Source organism: Pinus tabuliformis, chromosome 1_2 (assembly GCF_031772625.1).
Source record: "Pinus tabuliformis cultivar Carrire ecotype Pingquan chromosome 1_2, CPIR1, whole genome shotgun sequence".
Classification (NCBI taxonomy): domain Eukaryota; kingdom Viridiplantae; phylum Streptophyta; class Pinopsida; order Pinales; family Pinaceae; genus Pinus; species Pinus tabuliformis.
In genome coordinates this window covers 405972757-405999866 of record NC_142298.1, presented here as the reverse complement: position 1 = coordinate 405999866, position 27110 = coordinate 405972757, and the positions used below count along the sequence as shown (strand labels likewise).

Sequence of the window (27110 nt, the reverse complement as noted above, 5' to 3'; positions counted from 1 at the left end):
AGGTGGTTTATCAGGTACTCAACCAACACCAAAATTACCCAAAATTCCCTGTCCAGGTGGTTTATCTGCTATATAATAATCACCATAGTGATTCAATCATCCACTGAGCCTCCCACTAACCACAAAAGCTTAAACAACACAATCTAGTGGCCTCACACATAGTTGATTGGGAATTCACCCAAAATTCACATGGGTTTAACTCATGCACAACGCTTTGAATACCAGCCCATACACCACTTTGTCTTCTACGACAAATTCCCAACAAATCTCACATGCTCTTGTGAAAAAATAATGCACTTAGAAGGGAGAAAATATCTGTTGAGGAGAAAGCTTGAGACCCAAGAGACCAACTTGTGAGAGCCTGTCCAATGAGAGCCCACAAAAGACTAACAAACCAACCACTAAAATCAACTAGCAAGAACCTGTTCTCTTCAATTGTGCACTCATATATTTCCTCCCAATGTCCCTTCGTGCCTTTGGGGGACTCTTGCTTGTCTCCTTGATGTGTTAGGGGTGAGGCATCATCTCTTCCCTCCACCACCTTCAGTCACATCTCATAAGTTGATTGTCAACAAGTAGCTCACCTCCAATCACATCTTATAAATTAGTTGTTAGTAAGTAGCTCACCCAAGTCTACGACTATGGTTCATTAACTTCAACATTTAAGCTCAAGGTTGGTCTCATAGCTTCTTGGCAAGCAAACTCCATTAGACATTGGGATCCAAAAGGTCATCCTCTCCTTTAGTTGACAATTAGATTTAAATGTTTAAATTACATTATATTAGCTAGTTGTGGCACTTGTGCCCACGCTAACTTTGCAGTCACAACACATTATATCAGCCGATCGTGGCTACTATGTCCACACTAGCATTACAATCACTTTATAAACATCGGGGTTAAATGAAAGGTCTATTACAAAAACCCAATTACATGACTAACTCCATTGGTATATAACTAGAACAATAGTGGTGCTTGTACATATTGATTATTGGCATTGATGAGGAGGCATGTTCGTTATTAAACAAAGTGAGGAAAAAATTAGTAAACCAAATTGGAAATTTTTAAGAGTTAACTATTTAATCCAAATGTCAATGTTTCTTGAGATCTTTTGCATGCGATCAACGATATATATGTTATACAATCTCCAAATTACAAGACATTATTGCTAAATTGTATTGCACTATTGGTGAGGAACATATGATATTTGGTAAATTTATTTATTTATTTTTATTTTATTTTTTTATGGAAAATGTGCGTTAGTAGGGTGGTTGTACCTTTAGAAAGGTTTGTCCTCTAAAACTTGGTTGGAAAAGCCATTTGAAACTCTCACCTAACACTTTTACTTTGCAATTGCATCTCTCTCTTTTTTTTTTTTTTATTTATTTATTTATTTATTTATTTATTTATTTATTTTTTTTTTTTTTTTTTTTTTTTTTTTTTTTTATTTTTTTTTTTATTACAGTGGAATCGGCAACAGGGGCAGCCTCGCGACTCGTGTTACACGGGGTCGATTCTGATCGCTACCTCTATAACCACTGGGAACTACGCCCGCCCCTCTATATAGCTTCAGGGTAAGTCGGGGGGATTTGAACTCGTGACCTTCAGTACAGAGCCCGCTTTTCTAACGAACTTCACCGTAATTGTGATTACCAACTCGCCTACCCTCGTGGGGCTCTTTGTAATTGCATCCTTTCTAAGCTAAACATGAATGTAAATATTACTTGAGGAGCACACTTCATGACTCTCCTTTGCATATTCTCACTCATATAAACACCCTTGATGATGTCCTCCTCCTTTTTGTTGATTCCCTTCTTTGTCATCTCAATTTCTAAGAATCTTCACTTCTTTTATGGAATTCCACAAACTATGGTGGGATTCACAACAAAATAACAACAGAAGCAACATGGTTTGAAGCCCAATATGGAGGAGTAGCGGTTTTATTCTAACTTTGGTCCTCATATGCTATGTAATTGGAGAGCTAAGATCAATGCCTTGGATTATGAACAAATGCTAATTCAAATGATATTCATTGGAGGGTTTGAAGGCACCAAACATATAAGTGGACTCTTGAATTCATTTTTGAGTTCTTTATTGTTTGCTTAAAACATGCGGATGTATGATGAAGTGTATGCCCGTGGTTAGAATGTGAGAGCATTTTTGTTAGCTACTATGGAAAATCACTAACTTCATGCACTACACCTTGTTTTGTGCTCGGGAAGGATTTTCACGCATGACTACTTGTAGTTGGAAAAGGTGAAAATCACATGTGTTTTTCATGCATGACTTTTTGTAGTTGGAAAAGGTGAAAATCACACGTGTGGACATATTAGGAAAGAGTTGATTTGAACCCCCACAAGGTAACTATTGACATGATGGCAACGAAGCCAAATGCTCATCTATGAGTCCCCTTCAATAATGGATTGAGTTTTCCTTGTTTGTGGTGATCAAGTGGAAATAGATAGTCCAATTTGCTAAGAAATTCCTCCTTGTTAGACAAGGGATGAGAAATTGTGCCATGATAATAGATAACTCCATAGTTGAGGTAGTCATTTGTAAGGTCCATAGTACCCCATGACACCTTAGGTGCCCATAAAGGCGATGGTGTACTTAATCATCTTCTTCTGCAAAGATCTTCCACATGCATTATCCCATGACATAATGTTAGTGCTCTTGCGTGCCTCAACAACTTCTCCCCTTCAATTATCACTCTACATGCTTTTCTCAACGACATTAAAAACAAGCAAGCTACAAAATAAATCTAAGTTGCTTTAAACTTGTTACAGGAGGATAGTATTAATCATTATTATAAAGCATGAATAGTCAAGGAAGATCTTTGAGAATTGCTAGAAGGGGTAATGGGGTAGGGAAGGGCAAGATCATCTTGTCCAAGTTAATACTTTTAAAACAGTGGTTGATATGCTTCATGCTTCACACAAACCCCCATCATGATGCTTTAAGTTCCATCATTTAGCAGGTTAGAAATTGCCACTAATTCGAGGAGACTTGTAAAACATATCAATATTTTTGACTACATGGCGAGAAGGTTGCCTTCATTTCAGGGGATATAAAGCCTCTCACACGAGCACAAGTAATGCCAACCATATTCAAATTATTAGATTCAGATATCAATGTTTATGGTTTTATGTCTCATCCTCAGGGGTAATAGATGGATCTACCATTTGAATTATGACGTCTTCTTGTTTTTACACCAAGTAACTTCATTAAAAAATACAAAAAAAAAACACTTATGAGTTTAAGTTCATATATATGTTCAAAAATATGAGAAGACCATAGACAAAATGATGAACGCTTTCATATACCAATCTTACAAATTATATATAAATTATGATCACCATGCCAAATAAGAGGGATGATCACATGATTCTAAAGGTGTAATTGAAGATAAACCACTTATAAATTATATAGAAAATTGTGATCACCCTCTCAAATAAGAGGGATGATAACATAGTGTAATTAAAGATAAACCAACATAAAAAAAGATAAGAGAAGTAATACAATGTACCACTAATAAATTACTTAAAAAAGAAAAAAAGAAAAAGAAAACTTGAGGTCTAATAAACTACCATAAAAACGGGCTTGGAGTATGCCTTAAAATTGCTTCTTTTTGGCTAAGAGCTCGTCTTCCTCGGACGTAAGGAAACAAGCTCGTCTTCTTCGGATGTAAGGAAACCGGTTAACGACCCAAGACCCAGAGGCCTCTGGTAGGAGTGAAAGTCTGCACCCTTACGGACCACCAACAAGATATTCCAAGTGTCGTGGTTTTCCTTGAATAATGGTGATGAGTTAGCTTGCATTCGCGATTAAAAGCTAGAGACTGTCCTCACTAGTCGTTTGACAACTAAATTATGATAGGTTTTCCACATGTAAAAAAACTACCATAAAATAAAACTTAAAATTTTCCATGTAAAACCGACCGAGGAAACAAAAACCAAACCATTAGTATGGAGGCAACAACTTAGTCCTCTTTTGGGTTGTTTCTATAGCTAAATAAACTGGTTTCGACCAACGACTCAAGTTGTGTAAGAGGACCTCGAGGCTTGGGTCATACCACACAAGAATGTGGAGAGGTTATAAATCTTTTGGAAAACCATACCCTAAAAAAATTATGATAGAATCGATATTCCGGCTACTTGGAGACTCAGTCTGGGCGGGCAGATTCAGCTGCACACAACGAAAAACTATTCGAATTTGTAAATCCAAGTTAAACTCAAATTTCTATGGAAGAAAACCGTGCAAACAATGACGCAGAGGAGCTGGAAGAAAACCGTGCAAACAGGGACGCAGAGGAGCTGGAAGAAAACCGTGCAAACTGTGACGCAGAGGAGCCTTCACATGACGCTGAGGATGGTTCTTCAATGCCACAAGAAGAAGAGCAAGATGGAGCAGAAGGGCGGGTGGAGGAGGATGGAAGTGGTCCTCCTCGTGTGTCAAAAAGCGCGAAGAAGAAGCTGATGAAGCTCCAGCGATACGAAGCGAAAAAGGCCCACCGGAAGGCAATCGCCAAACAGAATAAGCAGGAGCACATGGAGAGGAAGAGGCAGGAGTGGGCCGATAAACTGGCCGCGCTTCCAGAGGACGAGAGATCGAGCCTCGTTCAGGCCAAATTGGATACCAGGAAGGAGAGGATGGCCGAGAGGAACCAAGAGCGGGAACATACCAAGGAAAAACTCAGAAACGCTATGCAACATGGACAGAATATCGTGGTTGATCTCGAGTTCTGTGAGCTCATGAATCCCAACGAGATTAACAGCCTCGTTCAGCAGGTATGGTATAGGGTTTAATCACTTCTCAGGGTTTTGATTTATTGGCTATTTAGATATATATAGTGTTGGCTATTTTAAGTTCAGTGTGTAGGCTCCCTTGGTTGCCTCTTTTGGTAACTCACATTTGAAAATGCGCCCCACCTTTAAGACAAAAATAAAATTATCCTTAAGGTTCTGCAAATTAATGACATTTTAGTTAGCTAAACATGTTACTTCACTGTACAACTAGGTTCGTTATGCAGTCTGATACGCACTCACTGCAGCCTAGCACTATAAAATGGTTGTATTATATCACAAAGTTGTAGTTATCTTTCTCTCTCTTTTTTTTTTTTTAATGTATTTTTTGTTTGTAGTTGTTCAGGAGTCACCCAAAAACACGCCTAGCTGCATATAAGGCTAGGGGCCAGGTCTAAGAGGTCAACCATTCTGTCAAAACAATCACCTTGTGCTTGCACCTGGTTTCATTCTTTTTTTTGAAACTCATGCTCATCCTGGTGAGGCAGATCACAGTGTGAATGGAACGGAGGTAGACAGTTTAATCATCTGTTGGCATTAAAGATGCTGTATATACTAAACATTCCTATAACTTATTATAATTACTTCTGAATTAAATTACATCTTTTTGTAAAAAGCTCTGCCTCTTTAAAGTGTTGCGAACGGTGTGCTATAACCACGGGCATTGCTATTGTGTAAGCTGGTGATAATATTGCTGCCAAGAAATATTGCGATGATTTCAGGAAAATCACTTCTTTTGAATGAGTCGCGAGTCAATGGAAAATATATCTGATGCTGTGCACAGTCCACTTTATAACCAGAGAATTGACTTTTTTCAACGTATCTTCAAAAAGGAGTGAAGGGGTTTGAGAGCAAAGTAGGTCTTGACCATTTTTCTTTGAGTGAAAGACCAATAATATAGTGATTTCGTTGCCATCAAAAGTTTAGTATTAAGTGGCAATTGGCTCTTATCAATGGTTTATATATTTACAGGTATGCGTAAGAACTTCAACTTGTTTTTTGGTTTATATATTTACAGGTATGCGTAAGAACTTCAACTTGTTTTTTTTTTCTTCTGAGATTTTTGATAGGTTTTGCAATGTCCATTAGTTTTCCTTCTTCTTATTGATTTTTAGTGGGAGATCTGCCATTTATATTTATATATATATATTAGAAATCCATGCACCCCTGGTCTAGTCTATGTTTTGTCAGTGTCACAAAATAGAAACCACAAACACACTGAAATGCCTAACTTTAAAACAACTTGCATAACGGAAAATACACCAGCAATTAGATCATGCAGAGTATACAGAATTTAATACTCAAATTAATTTCTTATTATTCCTTTAACAAGAAATACAAGGGCTTCTTTATAATTTTAGATAACAATGGTATGTTCTATGCTTAGCACAATTTACTTCAATGTTCTTTTAGCAACCCAATGACAATTTCCAATTATTTTCAGTAGCAATCACATTAACTTAATCACATTGATAGTAAATGCAGATAGAACATAAAAACATATGCAGAAGACAAGCCAAGACAAGAGGACACCAGATTTGGCGGATGCTAGGGAAAAACCCCAATGTGGGGAAAACCCTTTGATCAAATCTTCTTATTATTATTCAATAGTTTAGCAGAGAGAGAGAGTACAAAAATCAAATTCACTTGCCCAATACACAGTCAAATCAGCCCTGTCAAATTCTGCAGTCAACTGTAGTCAAACTTCAGCCCTAACCAGAAAGTCAATGCTGGTCAAAACAGCAACAAAACTTCACCAATGCAGCTCAGTCTTCCTTGGTCAAACTCGGCCTGAACAGGAGGTCAAATGCAGCCCAAAATAGCTCGGTCAAAGGAGAGAGAAAATCTGTTGTGATTTTATGCGGTCAAAACAAAAGTCAACCTGAAGTCAACGCTGGTCAATATGCTCAGAAAATCTCGGTTTCTGTGCCCAGAAATGCGGCCTAAGGAGATTGAACTTCTGCGCTTAAAAACATAGTCAAACTTGGTCAATAAGCCATTGGTCAAAGCTGTCTTGAAACTCTGAAATTTTTAGCCTGCAATATGACCCAAAAATTCGTCCTTCATCCACACATGTGTGAGAGAGAGAGATGATCCCCAAGCTGTACGAACCAATCTGATTAGGAGAGAGAAGAATTGATGAGTGAGTGATGTCCAAATGAGGTGAGAGGTCACTCCTATTTATACAATTCGTTGAGGGTGAAAGGACACATCTATTGGGCTTCTTGAGCTTACATTAAGCTGAGGTCGACCTTAACAATTTGTGCATGAGAGAGAATAAATTCAAAATCTCACTTCTGCTTGTCCAAATGAGATGATCTTTATATCAAACATGGACCTCTTGAAAAGAGGAATCCAATACAATAATCATCTCCATCATATGAGCTGTCCCAAGGTGGAATTTGGCCCTAGATGCCAATTTTAACACTCCCTCTCAACTAGAGAGAATTCCACCTGCCAATCCATCTGTAATCATCATGGCATCCTGTCATCATGTACCATCTTTGTCATCACAACTCTGCTGAACCATGAAGTAATAATGAAATATAAGTGATCGAGAGTGGGCCACAAGACCTTACCACTCTCCACTGACACAAGTCAATCCTTGATCCTAGATCAAGTTGTTGAAAACCATGCATCCTAGTCATAGGGAGTACGGTAGTACACGATGCCTCCATCGAAGTGTTATTGTCCCTAACCACTTTTCCCAACTCATTGGCCAAATGAGAGGTACTTCCCATGAGTCCTGATCTCCATGGGTAGGATGTATGCTGGGGTATCAACAGGAGAAGGTGAACCTCATCCTGCTCATATGGCATAGGAGAAGGTGAACCACTCATCCTATGCATATGTCAATCGTAGGGGAAGGTGAACCACTCAACCTACACACATGTCAACCATGATGGAGTATCACCGGGGAAGGTGAACCACTCACCCTGTACATAGCGCACCACTAGGGAAGGTGAACCACTCACCCTATGGTTGCTCATAGCTCCAAGAAGTACCCCAAGCCCCCAAGAGCTCCCAGAGCTCAGTGTTCAACTCATATGGGACCCTCATAGGAGGGTCGTTCCACGACTCCAAGTCTCTCTCGGAAGGTTAAGAATTTGACCTTCCCCAAAGGCTTTGTGAGAATGTCTGTGACCTGCTCATCCGTTCTAATGTGTTGGAGCCTTATTGCTCCTTGTTGTACCATATCCCGGATAAAGTGGTACTTGATATCAATGTGCTTGGAGCGGTCGTGGAACACGAGATTCTCTGATAGGCGAATCCCACTCTAGTTGTCGCAAAAGATCACGGTGGTATCCAGCACATGCTCAAATAGCTCACTGAAGAGCTTCCTCAACCAAACAACTTCACAACAGGCCATACTCGCAGCAATGTATTCGGCCTCGGCGGTGCTTAAAGCAACCGATTTCTGCTTCCTGCTCATCCAAGATATAGAAGCAGACCCCAAAGAGAAGCAACACCCAGACGTGCTCTTACGATCCACCACACTGCTAGCCCAGTCAACATCTGAATATCCATGTAGTCTCAAATTCTCGACAGTGTATCTCAGTCCATAGTGGATTGTGCCCCGGAGATATCTCAAGAGATTCTTAGCAGCAATCCAATGAATGTGATGAGGCTTGACCATAAATTGATTCAACATGTTCACATCGAAACATATGTCAGGACGGGAGTTGACCAAGAACATTAGGGCCCCCACAAGTTGACAATACTCAGAAGGGTTCGCTAATCCAGGCCCAACAACACTTCCACATAGCTTCTTGAAGTTGAGTTCCATCGAAGTAGACACAAATTAACAATCCACCATCCCACATCTCTCAAGCAGCTTCACAATGTATTTTCCTTAAGAAAGGAAAATTTCACTTGGCTTTTGCCAGACCTCCAGCCCTAGGAAATAATGCATCAGTCCTAGGTCCTTCATCTTGAATATGGAAGCCAACTCCCTTTTGCATTGATGAATGAGAGGGTCATCACCTGTTAGAAAGAGATCATCCACATAAGGACCAGAATGAGAGGCCTGTCCTTTTCAACCTTGAAGTATAGGTTCGGGTCAGCTTCACTCCTTGTAAATCCCAGCTTCATAAGATAGTTATCTATCCTTCCATACCAAGCCCTGGGGGCTTGCTTCAACCCATAGAGGGCTTTCATTAACCTGCATACATGTGTCTTACGATCTTGAACTTCGAACCCCTCGAGTTGTTCTACATAAACTTCCTCCTTAAGTGGGCCATGCAAGAAGGCAATTTGGACATCCATTTGGTCGAATGGATAGTGATATATTAGGTAACTGGTGCAGATATCTCATCATAGTCCACTACTTCCTTTTGAGAGAAGCCTTGAGTAACGAACTTGGCCTTGAGCTTTTCAATACTCCCATCAACTCCATGTTTGATTTTGTAAAGCCATTTTGAATGACAACTAACTTGTCTTTGGGTCTAGGAACCACATCCCAGACATCATTCTTCATGATCGACTCATATTCCTCATTCATCGCATCCTTCCAAACTTGGTGCTTCATAGCTTCTTTGAATGTACATGGCTCAGATTGTACAATGGTACTCATGGCAGCTAAGTACCCTTGGTACCTGTTCGGCTTCTTGCTTTCACGAAATGTTCCCCTTGGTGCAACATGTCTCTCGGCATCTTCAAGAGTATCTTTGAGCCACAAAGGTCTTTTTCTTGAAGTAGAGGGCTCACTAGGAGGTGGATCAATGGGATCCATCGGACCTTCAACATCGGGCATTGAATCATCTGTCGGAGATTCATCCTGCTTTCTTGCATCATCATCATTGTCCTTCCTAGGGATAGGAAGATCTCAAACTTTCCTAAGGGCAAAATCTTCATCGAAAGTGACATCATGACTTATTTCCACTTCTCTTTAACCATGAACATAGATTCTATAGGCCTTTGAAGTTTCACTGTTGCCCACAAACGTTCCTTTCTTCCCATATGCATCTAGTTTGTTTCTTTTCTCTCTTCGGCACATGAAAATATACGGGACAACCAAAAATTCTAAAATGAGAAACATCAGGTTTCTTATTTGTGAAAATTTCTTCGGGTGTCTTGAAGCCAATGCTTGATGCAGGCATCTATTTTGAACATATGCAACGGTGTTGGCAACTTCTCCCTATAAGAACTTCGGTAGACCTCAGTCATGAAGTATGGCATGAGTGGCTTCTATGATAGTTCGATTCTTCATTTCGACAACACCATTTTGCTTAGGAGTATATGCAGTAGTGGTCTCCCTCTTAATGCAAGCTTCTCTACAATAGTCATTGAATTCATTTGACTCATATTCGGTTCCATTATCGGTCCTCAATATTTTGATCTTCTTCCTTGTTTGATTCTCGACCAAGGCTTTGAAAGAGTGAAACCATTTAACACTTCGTCCTTCTTCTTTAAGAAATAGATCCATATTTTGCGAGAGAAGTCATCCCGCATAGTACAAATATCCACCCAAAGATGTCACGGGCAACATACTTGATACATCAGAATGGACCAATTGAAGAATATCGGTGGTTTGAGTTTCACTTGAGGGGAATGGTTCCCTTGTATGTTTTCCAGCTGCACAACTTAGACAAACTCCTTCATTATCTAAGTTGAATTCGGGCATACCTGTGACCGTCTTCCTTACATTAGTTAAGGCTTTGTAATGAAGGTGACCAAACCTTCGATGCCATAATTTAGATCGAAGAGAAGTATCGCAAGTCATTGCTCCCAACAGACTTCCTCCAACCTGATAGAGACCTTCAACCCTAAATCCAAGTGTGAATGCATCTTTCGGGTTCTTTTGCCAAACACGAACCTTCCCATCAACAAATGTCACCTTGAAGCCTTTATCTTCCATCGTAGAAATAGAGACTAGATTCTTTTTCAGATCAATACTTCTTGTAAATGAAGGGTTTGACGTTGATTTAAGTGAAGAGTAACAATCCCAATTCCTTTTATGGGATAAGTGGCATTATCCCCAAGTATAATCTCCATATTCGTCTTCTTTTAAATCAAGTTTGAGAGAGCCTCTTTGTACCCAGTGAAGTGCTTTGAGGTACCACTATCAATCAACCAATGGTCTGATGTATTCAGAGGAGAGGCGGTGGTGAGGGCAGAAATAAGATAAAATTCTTTTTGCTTTTCACCAACATTAGCTTCTTCATACGTGGAGTTTCTTGACTTCTTGGGAGGACGACCATTTCTATTCGAGCAGCGGGAGCATTCCTCTTTCCTTTGTTGTTGAACCTGTTGTTCCTGTGATTGCCATTGCCTTTGCAGTTGTTATTGTTGTCATCATCTATTGGAGTATCCTTCTTGTGAGGACACTCTCTAGCAAAGCGGCCAAACATGTTGCAATTGAAGCATCTTCCTTTTCTTCCTTCTTTGAATCTCGTCTTGAACCCTTGACTTTGTCTTCTTGGACCAACATTGTTCTTCCTTTTAGCATGAGTGGAGAAGGCAGTAGGATTGTTTCCATTTGAGGGCTTTTCTCTTTCCATCATCGTAATTTCTTCTGGAGTGCATCTAGCCAATAATTCATCAACTCTCGGAATCCTGTCATTATTGAGGATGGTATTGTTAAACACATCCCATTCTCTTGTAAGGCCTCCAAGTGCAATAAGAGTGAGCTCCCTGTCACCAACATTCTTGATTTCGGTAATCCTCATGAAGTAGGATTGAATGGATTCTTCTCTATCCATCTTGATGTCTTTCAACTTGTTCTTAAGAAATAGGACTTGATTTGCATTATTTACTTTGAACATCCCAACCAGCTTGTCATACATCTCCCTAGATGTTTCCAAATCAGAAATATAGGCAACCAAAGGCTTGTGAATAGAATCAATAATAATTTTCTTAGCTTTAACCTCACCTTTCTTGTACTTTGTTTGTGTAGTTGCAGATTCATTTGAAGGAGGCTCCACTACTCTTCCTTTGACATAGTCTGTGGCATCATTTTCTTCCAAAGTCAAATCTAGAGACATCTTCCATGCATGATAGTCGCATTTGTCCTTAAGCTTGTCCTCGGATTTGAAGTAAGATGTAGTCGTCATTGGGACTAGTTCCAAGTTCCTGTCCAACAACTTCCCTTAGTGATTGCTTTTACTCACTCTTGCTTGGGCTTTGTCTTCACTTGAGTTCTGATACCATGTTAATTTTAAATAACAATGGTATGTTTAATGCTTAGCACAATTTACTTCAATGTTCCTTTAGCGACCCAATGACAATTTCCAATTATTTTCAGTAGCTATCCCATTAACTTAATCACATTGATAGTAAATGTAGATAGAACTTAAAAACATATGCAGAAGACAAGCCAAAACAAGAGGAAACCATATTTGGTGGATGGCAGGGAAAAAACCCAATGTGGGGAAAACCCTTTGATCAAATCTTCTTATTGTTATTCAATAGTTTAACAGAGAGAGTACAAAAATCAAATTCAGTTGGCCAATACACAGTCAAATCAACCTTGTCAAATTCTGCAGTCAACTGTAGTCAAACTTCAACCCTAACTAGAAAGTCAACGCTGGTCAAAACAACAACAAAATTTCACTAATGCAGCTTGGCCTTTCTTGGTCAAACTCGGCCTGAACAAGAGGTGAAATGCAGCCCAAAACAACTCAGTCAAAGGAGAGAGGAAATCTGTTGTGATTTTATGCGGTCAAAATAGAAGTCAACCTGAAGTCAACACTAGTAAATATGCTTAGAAAATCTCGGTTTTTGTGCCCAGAAATGGGCATAAGGAGATCAAACTTCTGCCCTCAAAAACATAGTGAAACTTGGTCAATAACCCTCTGGTCAATGCTGTCCTGAAACTCTGAAATTTTCGGCCTGCAATCTGACCCAGAAAGTTGTCCTTCATCTACACGTGTGAGAGATAGATGATCGCTTAGTTGTACGAACCAACCTGATTAGGAGAGAGAAGAATTGATGAGTGAGTGATGTCCAAATGAGGTGAGAGGCCACTCCTATTTATACAATTTGTTGAGGGTGAAAGGACACATCTATTGGGCTTCTTGAGCCTACATTAAGCTGAGGCCGACCTTAACAATTTGTGCATGAGAGAGAATAAATTCAAAATCTCACTTTTGCTTGTCCGAATGAGATGATCTTTATATCAAACTTGGACCTCTCGAAAAGAGGAATCCAATGCAATAATCATCTCCATCATATGAGTTGTCCCAAGGTGGAATTTGGCCCTAGTTGCCAATTTTAACACTTTTGTACTAGGGAAAGTGGCCCTATATAATCCTTGTACAATACCAAAAACATAAGAATAAACAAACCCGCGTTTGCCTGGGTTGAGGGTGAGTTCTTCCAGCGCCCAACTGCCCTACAAAATGCTTCCTTTTAGCTGTTGTCCATCCTTGAATGGCCACCATATGCCATCGGTACCTCCTTTACCTTGCTGCAGTGCTTTCCTAGCCCTCTCAAACTCTTGGTTGACTTGTAATCTGCCCTACAGGTTTGTGGTCCTCCTTTGCCAACATGCGAAATTTAGGGTTTCTGGGCTAATTCCAGGGTCGACAATTGTAGGCCGAAGATGCAGATATGAAGTGAAGGCCAAGACCTATCTGGAGCAGACTTGAAGAAGGTTTGTCTCTGTTGCCCTTGGAAGATTTCATCTCGCTAAAAGGAGATCTTGTTGAGGGGCTGACTTGGTGCTTGAAAGGATTTTTGGCCTTGGTTTATAGGTCTTGGAAGTCTCATTTTGAACTGATTCTATAAGGAGAGAAGTATTCTTTATGGGTTTCCCCCTTGGAGGGGTTTGGCCTTGGCTTGGAGCCTATATCTTGTATACTGTCTCTTTGTGATCTTCATTGTTTTGGTAATTGCTTGATGAACAAGGAATAAAAAGTAATAAAAGGCCAACTAACATCACAAGTAATTATCAAGTAAGGAAATTGTTAATTTTAGACAACAATGGTATGTTCTATGCTTTAGAGCAATTTTACTTCAATTTCTTTATTAGCCCAGTATCAATATTCATATTAGCAATCACATCAACATGATAGTAGAATGCAGATAGAACATAAACATAAACAATAGATGGCAAGCCAAGACAAGAGGATACAAGATGTGGCACCAGCCAGGGACAAACCCCAATGTGGGGAAACCCTTGATCAAATCTTCTTTTAGTCTTCAATAGTTCAGCAAAGAGAGATAATACAATTTACAAATCTGATAATTTATAACAGCAGTAAAAGAACCCTAAACATAAAAGTCAACCCTGGTCAACAGGGCAAATTTGACCCTTTGCAAATCGGTCAACTTCGGCCTCCAAACAACAAGATAAAACAACTCTCAAAACGGTCAAATTCAGCCCAATCAAAGTTTGGTCAAACAGCCCATCTGCGGTCCGCACTAGCTGCAGTCAACGCTGGTCAATAGTCAACATTTAGCCTCGATTTTTGTGCCCAGGAATGCAGCTTGCCCAAACAGAGATAGCCCTCACAAAAACGCAGTCAAAGGAGGTCAACGCATGTTGGTCAATGCTTGGTCAAACTATCCAAAAATTCAGTCTCCTGAAATTTCGGACGTGTGGAGAGAGAGAGGCCCAGAACCTGTACCCAATCAATGAGGAGAGAGAGAGAGAGAAATGTGAAGATGAGTGTGCCCAAATGAGGCTAAGTCACCTTCTATTTATATGCAACGTTGAGGATGAATAGACGTGACTGTTGGGCTTTTGAGCCTACATAAGTTTGCTGGCCGACCTTGACAATTTGACCATAATCAAAATAAATTCATAACTTCATTTGTACATGTCAGAATCGGATGATCTTTAGATCAATCCTACACCTCTTGGAGAGAAGAATCCAAGAAAAATATCAGCGGTCATAAATAAGATGACCCATGTGGAGTTTGGCCCTAGTTGCCAATTTTAACACTCCCTTTCAACTAGGGATAACTTCATCTGCTAATCCATTTGCCAATTTGTACTATCTCTGCCTTTAATGCACTGCTCTGCACTGCTCTACTCTGCTGAACTATGAAGAAGAAGAAGTGATCGAGAATGTATCATACCATTCTCTACTGATGCGAAGTCAGTCCCAATCAAAGGAGAGTGTGTCATACCACTCTTACTGACCCGAAGTCAATTCTAATCAAAAGAGAGTGTCTCATACCACTCTTATTGACCCGAAGTCAGTTCCAATCAAAAGTGAGTGTCTCATACCACTCTTATTGACCCGAAGTCAGTTCCAATTGATCTTAGATAAATATCGGTCATCCTAGCATAGGGAGTACAATAGTACACAATGCGTCCATCGGTAGTACTATGGTCGCTATCCTCATTTCCCTACTCATTTGCCAGATGAGAGGTACTTCCCATGAGTCTCAAACTTCATGGGTAGGATGTCATAGCAAGAGAAGGATGAACCACTTATCCTGCCTACATGTTGCCAAGGGGTATTTTAGGGGAAGGCTGAACCACTCACCTTGTACACAACAAACCACTAGGGGAAGGCTGAACCACTCACCCTATGGTTGCTCATCGCTCCAAGAAGTACCCTAAGCTCCCCGGAGCTCCCAGAGCTCAATGTCCATCTCATACAGGACCCTCATAAGAGGGTCTCTCAACGACTCCAAGTCATTCTTAGAAGGCCAAGAACTTGACCTTCCCCAAGGGCTTTGTCAGAATATCGGCGACTTGCTCATCAGTCCCAATGTGATGGAGCCTTATTGCTCCTCGTTGTACCATATCTCGGATAAAGTGGTACTTGATATCTATATGCTTGGAGCGATCATGAAACATGACATTTTCTGATAATCGGATCCCACTTTGGTTGTCGCAGAGGATCACGGTGGTATCCAGCACATGTCCGAACAACGCACTGAAAAGCTTCCTTAACCAAACAACTTCACAGGAGGCCATACTAGCAGCTATCTATTCGGCCTCGACGGTGCTCAAGGCAACTGATTTCTTCCTGCTCTTCTAGGATATCGAAGCAGAACCCAAAGAAAAACAACATCCAAAAGTGCTCTTGTGATCCACCACACTACCCACCCAATTAGCATTAGAATAACCATGCAGCCTCACATCTCTGACAGTGTATCTCAGTCCATGAGTGATTGTGCCCCGAAGATATCTCAGAAGATTCTTGGCACCAATCCAATGTATATGATGAGGCTCAACCATATATTGGCTCAATGTGTTAACTGCAAAACATATGTCTGGACGGGAGTTCACCAAGAACATCAATGCTCCTATGAGTTGATGATACTCAGAAGCATTTCCCAATTCAGGTCTAGTAGCACTACCACATAACTTCTTAAAGTTAAGTTCCATCGGAGTAGTCATAGGCTTGTAGTCCACCATCCCAAATCTTTCCAATATCTTCACAACATATTTTCCTTGAGAGAGGAAAATTTCACCTGGCTTTTGCCAGACCTCCAACCCTAGGAAATAGTGCATCGGTCCTAGGTCCTTCATCTCAAATTCAGAAGCCAACTCCCTCTTACATTTGTGAATGAGAGGGTCTTCACTTCCATCAGCTCCATGCTTGATTTTGTAGAGCTACTTAAAGGTGACAACCGATTTGTCCTGGGGTCTAGGGACCACATCCCAGACATCATTCTTCATAATTGACTAGTATTTTTCATTCATAGCATCCTTCCATACTTGATGTTTCACAAATTCTTTGAATGATGAAGGCTTATTTTGAATGATAGAACTCATGGCGGTCAAATATCCTTGATACCTGTTCGACTTCTTGCTTTCACGGAAAGTCCCTCTTGGTGCAATGTGTCTCTTGGCATCTTCGAGAGTCTCCCTAAGCCATGAGGGTCTCCTTTTGGAGGAGGAGGGCTCATGAGGAGGAGGATCAATAGGATCCATAGGTTTATCAACATCAGGGATCATTTCGTCTTCTTTTGCACCCTGATTTCCGATGTCAAATTTTTTGTCCTTCCTTAGGATAGGAAAGTTGTTGATCTTCTTGAGGGCTATATCTTCGTCGAAGGTGACATCATGACTTATCTCAACTTCCTTTTGACTAGCCACATATATTCTATATCTCTTAGAATTTTCACTATAGCCCACAAAGATTTCTTTCTTCCTAGATGCACCCGATTTGCTTCTTTTCTCTTTCGGCACATGAAAATATACGGGACTTCCAAAAATTCTAAAATGAGAGACATCGGGTTTTTTACCAGTGAACATTTCTTCGGGAGTCTTGGAGTCCAATGCTTGATGAGGGCATTGGTTTTGAACATACATGAAGGTATTTGCAGCTTCAGCCCATAGGAACTTCAGAAGTCCTTGATCATGAAGCATGGCACGAATTGCTTCTACAATAGAGCGATTCTTCCTTTCAGCCAAACCATTATGCTCATGTTAAGTTTAGGTATGTTCTATGCTAGAGCAATTTATTTAAATTTTCACAGTTAGCAATCACATCATCATTACGATAAACTGCAGATAGAACATAAATATAAAACGCAGAAGACAAGCCAAGACAAGAGGACACAAGATGTGGCGCGAGCCAGGGACAAACCCCACAATGTGTGGGGAAACCCTTTGATCAAATCTTCTTTTATCCTTCAATAGTTCAGCAGAGAAAGAGAGAGAGAGTACATTTACAACATAAGTCAACACTTTGACTTGTCTAGATAAGAGCATAGATCATCTCCTAGGATGATGATACATGAGATCAGTTGAAGACATGCTGCTTCAACTGATTCTCCAAGGTGACTGCTTCACCTATCATAGTGTTGCAGCTTGTCATCACGCTGCACCTCACCGTGCTGCACCATGCTGCACCCATCATCACAATGCTGGACCTCATGCTGCTGCTGTCCCAGTGTTTAGCACTGCTGTACCTAGTGCCACTGCTGCACCATTCTAACTGCTGTCTCAATGTACTTTCTGCACTGTACTTGCTGCTGTCCATGCTATACCATGCTGCTGCTGTCCACGATTCTTCATGTTAGCAGCTGTCCCTTTGTGTCACCAGGGTTGCATCTGTCCCACTTGCAGCTGTCCTTCATGTTGCACCTTCACTGAGTCTCACAGAACTGCTGTACTATGCATCACAACGTTCATCCTAAGATACCAAGGTTGCTTGCTATCGTGCTATGGCCTGCGGCCTAGCACTTAGCAATGCCAATGTGACTGTTTTGAGTTAGGATAGCTGCAATAGTCCTAACGGATTGACCCGCTGCCTACCACAGTTAGCTGTCATCTACAGCTCACCCAAAACAGATTTCCTTACCTTGATTTCTGTCTAGACTCCAAACAACCTTGATTAGGCTCCTGTAGATTCTTGGCCTAACAGCCCTACACACAGCTCCTACGCAGCCTCCTTTCCCACGCAGTAGTAGCCTCTCTCTGCAGCTCAAATAGAAGTGCCCTAACTGTCTTTAATCCAGCATCTCGGTGCTCTTGAATTGCCTTCAAGATAGGCCTGCGAGGAGCCTCCTTAATCAGCCTAATCTCCAGCTCCTTGTTGCTTTGAGACAGCCCGGTTCTTGGGTCTGTTTGCACCCTCAAACAGCCCTCGAACCAACCTGCATTCACACAGTAACTCGGTCTCTAATTAGGCCCTCCATGCTGTCCTCACGCTGTCTCTTTTGCTGCGGCTAGGGAATAATATGTTTGCCCAATCCTTGCTGTGACCGTGACCGCATTTTAGGGCAGCGTTAGAGCTGTGTTCTAGGACTGCGGTTAGGGCTTTTGAGGATCTCCATTTAGCTGTGTTCATGACTGCGTTTAAGTGGCTCTTCTTGCTGCATATTAGACAGTGAATTAGGGCATCAAGTTAACTGTTTATTGGAACTCCTTTGTGCAGAGGATAGGAGTCTTCCCTTGACCTGCGGCTAGGGCACATCTGACCTGCGGCTAGGGTAGCGTACAACAGCTAGTGCAACGTATAGCAGTTAGGGCAACGTACAGCAATTAGGGCATCATACAAGGCCAGCGTATTCTTCTTAGTGTCCCTCCTTCTCCAAAAACCCAAGACGTGGAGAGGAGGAGATCACATGAAGAATGTGTTGTATTAATGACTCCAAATCCTCATCTATTTATACTAAAACGTGGAGATTGAATAGACACGTCGGCTGGGCTTCTAGAGCCTACATAAGAGCTGGTCGGCTTGATAATAATTACATAAACAAAATAAATTCATATCTCCATAAATACTTATCGGAATCGGATGATCTTTGGATCAATCCTACACCTCTCGATGAGAGGGATCCAATAAAAATATCAGCTGCCATAAATAAGCCGACCCACATGGAGTTTGGCCCTAGTTGCCAATTTAACACTCCCTCTCAACTAGGGAGAACTCCATCCGCTGATCCATATGTACGACTGTACTATTTCTGTCATTAGTGCCTTGCACTACTCTGCCCAACTCTGCTCAGCCCTGCTGGCTCTGCTAGCTCTGCTCTGCTCAGCTATGCTGGCTCTGCTCTGCTCAGCTCTACTCAGCGCTGTTGGCTCTGCTCAGCTGGCTCTGCTCAACTCTGCTCATCTCCGCTGAACTATGAAGAAGAAGAATTGATCGAGAATGTCTCATACCATTCTCCACTGACCCGAAGTCAGACTCAGAGTGCGTACCACTAGTCCCAGACCAGTCTCAACTGACCCGAAGTCAGCTTCATAGTAAGTACCACTCCTACCACTGGTCCCAGACCAATATCGCAATCTCAGAGAGTGTACCAATGGTCCCAGACCAGTCTCAACCGACCCGAAGTCAGTGTCATAGCATGTACCACTCTCACTGGTCCCAGACCAGTACTGCACTGACACGAAGTCAGTCTCGGAGTATGTACCACTGGTCCCAGACCAGTCTCAGCCGACCCGAAGTCAGCGTCATAGCATGTACAACTCCTACCACTGGTCCCAGACCAGTATCATTGATCCCAGATCAATGGAGGACATCCTAGCGTAGGGAGTACGGTAGATACAACGATGCGTCCATCGGTACTACTATGGTCCCTAACTTCATTTCCCTGCTCATTGATCAGATGAGAGGTACTTCCCATGAGTCCCAGACTGCATGGGTAGGATGCCTCGACAGGAGAACTTAATCAATCCTGTCCTCACAGGAGAACACATCAATCCTGCTACAATCGCCATGGAGAACACATCAATCCAGGCTGCCATGGAGAACACATCAATCCAGGCCTCATAGGAGAACACATCAATCCTGCTACAATCGCCATGGAGAACACATCAATCCAGGCCTCACAGGAGAACACATCAATCCTGCTACAATCGCCATGGAGAACACATCAATCCAGGCCTCACAGGAGAACTAATCATCCTGCTACACAAGAGAGCGAATCATCTTGTCCCACAAGAGAGCGAATCATCTTGTTTCAGTGCGCACCACCAGGGGAGGGTGAGTCACCCTGTGGTCGTATGTTGCTCCAATAGAACTGCAAGCCCCCCAAAGCTCCTAGAGCTCAATGTATGCAACATGTAGGACCCTTTTACAAAGGTCTCTCAACGACTCCAAGTCGTTCGGGAAAATCACAAATTTGATCTTTCCTCAGGGCTCTGTCCTGTACATCATCTCAGTGTGATGAAGCCTCCTTGATCATCGACTTACCATATCCCAGATAAGGCAGTAATTGATGTCTATCTGCTGGAGCAATTTTCAAATACGGGATTCCTCAATAATCGAATCCCATCTCTGGTTGTCACAGAGAATCACAGTGGTATTCATCATGTGTACAAACAGCTCACTAAAGAGCTTCAACAACCAGACTGCCTCACAGAAGGCCATACTATCAGCAATGTATTCTGCCTTGGTGGTGCTCAGAGTCACCGACTTTTGCTTCCTGCTCATCCAGGATATCAAGGCAAATTCCAAACAGCACTGAGAAGTGCTCTAGTGATCCTCCATACTTCCTGCCCACTCATCATTCGAACAGTGTATCTCAATCCATGAGAGATTGTGCCCTAAAGATATCTTAGAAGATTCTTGGCACCAATCAAGTGAGGCTCAACCAAATATGAGCTCACCATGCTAACTGCAACACAGATGTCCGGACGGAGGTTCTCCAAGAACATCAACGCGAATGAGTTTATGAAACTCAGAGGCATTTCCCAAATCTGGTCCGACATCATTACCATATAACTTCTGAAAGTTAAGATCCTCGAGGCAGTCACAAGCTTGCAGCTTATCTTCTCACATTCAGAATTCAACTCCCTCTGTCTCCTATAAATGAGAGGGTCTGCACCTGTCAAACATAGGTGCCGGTACGAGAGGTTCATCATCCACAACCTTCGAGTAATGGTTTGGATCGATTTCACTCCTAGTGAATCTCAGCTGCATTGGACAGCTATCAATCCTCTCATACTATGCCCGAGGTGTTTTTCTTCAAGCCATAGAGGGCTTTCTTCCATCAAACTCCTCGGGTTGTTCCAAACCTGTGAACCTGTTACATGAGGGGAAAGGTCCCCTTATAATATTTTCCTTCGGTACATTTCAGACATGTACCTTCATGCTTCTTTTTGAATTCAGGCATCCTAGTCACCATCTGTCTCACAGACCTCCGGTGCTGAGTCAATGGACATGGTCCCCAGTGGACTTCCTGCAACTTGATACAACCCTGAACTCAAAAACATCTTTAAAAGATCTATTTTCAAACACGTACCTTTCCATCGATAAGTGCCACCTTTGAACCTTTGACTTCCATTACTGTGGTTCGTTGCTTCCTGGAGGAGTCGACCGTGTCTTTGATGACCTGCATCTCCAGTCATTCTTTTGATCATTGAAGATGTCCCAGGGATGATAGTTATCTTCATCAAGAGATGTGTCTCTGCCACTCGAACTTGTTTCAACAAGGCATCCGCCTTTCCTTCCACCCTTAGATCCGAACTTCCCAATGAAGTGATCTTAAGATGGACCATCAGAATCTTCCGCTGCGCCATTCTGATAACCTTCTCTGCTTTGACTTCACCCTAAGTGAATTGTGAAGAACCCATTGATCCTTTTGTCTTGTCCCAACTGTCTTTGGTGATTGCTCTTTCACTCTTGCTTGGGCATTGTCTTCACCTCAGCTCTGATACCATGTTAAGTTTAGGTATGTTCTATGCTAGAGCAATTTATTTAAATTTTCACAGTTAGCAATCACATCATCATTACGATAAACTGCAGATAGAACATAAATATAAAACGCAGAAGACAAGCCAAGACAAGAGGACACAAGATGTGGCGCGAGCCAGGGACAAACCCCACAATGTGTGGGGAAACCCTTTGATCAAATCTTCTTTTATCCTTCAATAGTTCAGCAGAGAAAGAGAGAGAGAGTACATTTACAACATAAGTCAACACTTTGACTTGTCTAGATAAGAGCATAGATCATCTCCTAGGATGATGATACATGAGATCAGTTGAAGACATGCTGCTTCAACTGATTCTCCAAGGTGACTGCTTCACCTATCATAGTGTTGCAGCTTGTCATCACGCTGCACCTCACCGTGCTGCACCATGCTGCACCCATCATCACAATGCTGGACCTCATGCTGCTGCTGTCCCAGTGTTTAGCACTGCTGTACCTAGTGCCACTGCTGCACCATGCTAACTGCTGTCTCAATGTACTTTCTGCACTGTACTTGCTGCTGTCCATGCTATACCATGCTGCTGCTGTCCACGATTCTTCATGTTAGCAGCTGTCCCTTTGTGTCACCAGGGTTGCATCTGTCCCACTTGCAGCTATCCTTCATGCTGCACCTTCACTGAGTCTCACAGAACTGCTGTACTATGCATCACAACGTTCATCCTAAGATACCAAGGTTGCTTGCTATCGTGCTATGGCCTGCGGCCTAGCACTTAGCAATGCCAATGTGACTGTTTTGAGTTAGGATAGCTGCAATAGTCCTAACGGATTGACCCGCTGCCTACCACAGTTAGCTGTCATCTACAGCTCACCCAAAACAGATTTCCTTACCTTGATTTCTGTCCAGACTCCAAACAACCTTGATTAGGCTCCTGTAGATTCTTGGCCTAACAGCCCTACACACAGCTCCTACGCAGCCTCCTTTCCCACGCAGTAGTAGCCTCTCTCTGCAGCTCAAATAGAAGTGCCCTAACTGTCTTTAATCCAGCATCTCGGTGCTCTTGAATTGCCTTCAAGATAGGCCTGCGAGGAGCCTCCTTAATCAGCCTAATCTCCAGCTCCTTGTTGCTTTGAGACAGCCCGGTTCTTGGGTCTGTTTGCACCCTCAAACAGCCCTCGAACCAACCTACATTCACACAGTAACTCGGTCTCTAATTAGGCCCTCCATGCTGTCCTCACGCTGTCTCTTTTGCTGCGGCTAGGGAATAATATGTTTGCCCAATCCTTGCTGTGACCGTGACCGCATTTTAGGGCAGCGTTAGAGCTGTGTTCTAGGACTGCGGTTAGGGCTTTTGAGGATCTCCATTTAGCTGTGTTCATGACTGCGTTTAAGTGGCTCTTCTTGCTGCATATTAGACAGTGAATTAGGGCATCAAGTTAACTGTTTATTGGAACTCCTTTGTGCAGAGGATAGGAGTCTTCCCTTGACCTGCGGCTAGGGCACATCTGACCTGCGGCTAGGGTAGCGTACAACAGCTAGTGCAACGTATAGCAGTTAGGGCAACGTACAGCAATTAGGGCATCATACAAGGCGTATTCTTCTTAGTGTCCCTCCTTCTCCAAAAACCCAAGACGTGGAGAGGAGGAGATCACATGAAGAATGTGTTGTATTAATGACTCCAAATCCTCATCTATTTATACTAAAACGTGGAGATTGAATAGACACGTCGGCTGGGCTTCTAGAGCCTACATAAGAGCTGGTCGGCTTGATAATAATTACATAAACAAAATAAATTCATATCTCCATAAATACTTATCGGAATCGGATGATCTTTGGATCAATCCTACACCTCTCGATGAGAGGGATCCAATAAAAATATCAGCTGCCATAAATAAGCCGACCCACATGGAGTTTGGCCCTAGTTGCCAATTTAACAGCTCAGGAGTGTATGGCGTTGTAGTCTCCCTCTTAATGCCAGCTTCTCTGCAATAATCTTGGTTCATTAGATTCGTACTCGGTCCCATTATCAGTCCTCAATATCTTGATTTTCTTCTCGGATTGTTTTTCGATCAAGGCTTTGAATGTCAGAACCAGGTGAACACTTCATCCTTCTTCATCAAGAAGTAGATCTAGGTCTTGCGAGAATAATCATCCGTAAAGGTGAAATAATATAAGTATCCTCTCAAAGAGTTTACGGGCATCATACTAGATATGTCGGAGTGGATCAATTTCAATATATCTGTGGTCTTGCTATTACTTGAGGGGAGTGGTCCCCTTGTAAGTTTTCCTTCGACACATCCCAGACATACACCTTCATGCTCTACTTTGAACTCGGGCATACCTGTCACCATCTGTCTCACATTAGGTAGGGCCTTATAGTTTAGATTGTAGAGATGTGTCGCAAGACATGGCTCCCAATGGACTTCCTCCAACTTGATACAAAGTGTCAACCCTGAACCCAAGATTAAAAACATCTTTAAAATTTCCTTTCCAAACACGTACCTTTCCATCGTTAAAAGCCACCTTGAATCCTTTATCTTCCATTGCCAAAATGGACACCAGGTTCTTCTTGAGATCAGGTACATATAATACTTTTTGCAAATGAATAGTGTTACCTTGATTCAATTGAAGGGTAACATTCCCTACTCCCTTCACGGGATATGTGGCATCGTCTCCAAGGATGATCTCCAAGTTTGTCTCCTTTTCTATCAGATTAGAGAGGGCTTCCTTGTATCCGGTGAAGTGCCTTGAGGTACCACTATCAATCAACCAATTTCCTAAAGTGTCCGGGGGAGAGGCAACAGAGAGGGCCGATATAAGATAGTACTCTTTTTGCTTATTGTTAACAACATTGGATTCTTCATACCTGGAGTTTCTTGAATTCTTGGAGGGTCAAACATTTCCTTGATGTCCTGCATTCCTTTTTCCTTTGCCATTGGACCTGCCATTCCTTTGATCGTTGTTGTTGAAGTTGCCCTTGGAATGATTGTGATCATCATCATGCGATGTGTCCCTTCTATTTGGACACTCCCTTGCATAGTGGCCAAACTTATTGCAAACAAAGCATCTTCCTTTCCTTCCATTTTTGAATCTCGGTCTTCCTTGACTTTGCTTCTTTGAACCTACATTATTTTTCCTTTTGGCATGAGCGGAGAATGTAGTGGGGTTGCTTCTATTAGAAGGCATTTATTGCTCCACCATTCTTGATTCTTCTTGAATGCATCTCGAGTCTCGACATCAATTCTTCAAACCTTGGAATTCGATCATTGTTAAGGAGTCCTCCAAGGGTGGTGAGAGTAAGTTCCCTGTTAGGAATGACTTCTCCAATCGAGAGTAAATCACTCTTGATCTCAATAATCCTCAAGAAATAGGATTGAATATCCTCATCCTTGCCCTTCTTAATATCCTTCAACTTATTCTTGGGAAATAGAATTTGATTAGCATTACTAACCTTGAACATGCCGACCAACTTGTCGTAGATCTCCTTGGAGGTCTTCAATTCGGAGATGTAGGCTACCAGATGCTTGTCAATGGAATACCTGATAATCTTCTTTGCTTTGACTTCGGCCCTATTGTACTTGGTCTTCGCAGTAGTTGGTGCATTTGAAGGAGGTTGAGGGATTTTTACCTTGCACATAGTCCATCACTTATTTTTCTTCCAAGGTCAAATCAAGAGATATCTTCCATCCATGATAGTCAGATTTATCATGGAGCTCGTCTTCAGCCATGAAGTAGGATGAGGAACCCACTAAGCCTTTTGTCCTTGTTCGACTGTCTTTGGTGATTTCTCTTTCACTCTTGCTTGGGCTTTGTCTTCACCTCAGCTCTGATTCTATGTTAATTTTAGACAACAATGGTATGTTCTATGCTTTAGAGCAATTTTACTTCAATTTCTTTATTAGTCCAGTATCGATATTCATATTAACAATCACATCAACATGATAGTAAAATGTAGATAGAATATAAACATAAACAACAAAAGACAAACCAAGACAAGAGGACACAAGATGTGGCATTAGCCAGGGACAAACCCCAATGTGGGGAAACCCTTGATCAATTTTTTTTTTAGTCTTCAATAGTTCAGCAGAGAGAGATAGTACGATTTACAAATCTGATAATTTATAACAACAATAAAAGAACCCTAAACATAAAAGTCAATGTTGGTCAACAGGGCAGATTTGACTCTCAACAAATCGGTAAACTTCAATCAACTTCGGCCTCTAAACAACAAGATAAAACAACTCTCAAAACAGTCAAATTCAACCCAATCAAAGTCTGGTCAAATAGCCCACCTGCGGTCAACACTAGCTGCAGTCAACACTAGTCAACAGTGAACATTTAGCTTCGATTTTTGTGTCCAGAAATGCGGCCTGCCCAAACAGAGATAGGCCTCACAAAAACACAGTCAAAGGAGGTCAACGCATGTTGGTCAATGCTTGGTCAAATTGTCCACAAATTCGCTCTCCTGAAATTTTGGCCTCCCAAAATTTCGCTCTCTTGAAATTTCGTGGCCTCTTGAAATTTCGGACGTGTGGAGAGAGAGAGGCCCAAAAATCCGTACCCAATCAATGAGGGGGGAGAGAGAGAAGTGTGAAGATGAGTGTGTCCAAATGAGGCTAAGTCACCTTCTATTTATATGCAACGTTGAGGATGAATAGATGTGACTGTTGGGCTTCTGAGCCTACATAAGTTTGCTGGCCGACCTTGACAATTTGACCATAATCAAAATAAATTCATAACTTCATTTGTACATGTCAGAATTGGATGATCTTTAGATCAATCCTACACCTCTCGGAGAGAGGAATCCAAGAAAAATATCAGCGGTCATAAATAAGATGACCCATGTGGAGTCTGGCCCTAGTTGCTAATTTGAACAGAAATTCATCTATAATATACGAGAACCTTGATTTTCCAACAACTTTGCCCTCTAAGCCTTTCCTGCCCAACCATATACACCTACAACACCCAAATTATATAGTTGTAGCAAACTAGGGCATAACTAGCCCTTCTTAAATTACTCAAACACCAATCAACTGACACGGCATTAGCTTTTCTTGTTGCTGTAGAAGACAAACCTTTTCTATCCACAACCCCCCTCTGCCAGCCTTCCTGTATGCTCTATCAGACCTTGACCTCTCTTTCTTACTGCTTGTGGCCTGCTCCTAGGCCTACAACTCCTTTAGCGTTGCCCTCGATCCAACTTTAACAAAACTCCACAGGTATGTAGCCCTTCCAGCTAGTCCTTGGCTTGTTCCTTTCCTAACTGTAGTCTCCAACCAACTCCTTTAACCCATTGTGGC

General features: G+C 41.9%; 1 protein-coding gene across 1 annotated transcript in view; it reads left to right on the top strand.

Annotated features, from left to right (window-relative positions):
* Positions 1-4070: 4070 nt before the first annotated feature.
* LOC149206058 (tRNA (guanine(9)-N1)-methyltransferase-like) overlaps positions 4071-27110 on the top strand; it is a 93509-nt gene continuing 70469 nt past the window's right edge. Inside the window, exon 1 of the mRNA XM_089395273.1 lies at positions 4071-4784. Within this exon, the coding sequence (XP_089251399.1) occupies positions 4239-4784 (546 nt within the window). The 5' untranslated portion in view covers positions 4071-4238. The remainder of the gene's footprint in view (positions 4785-27110) is intronic.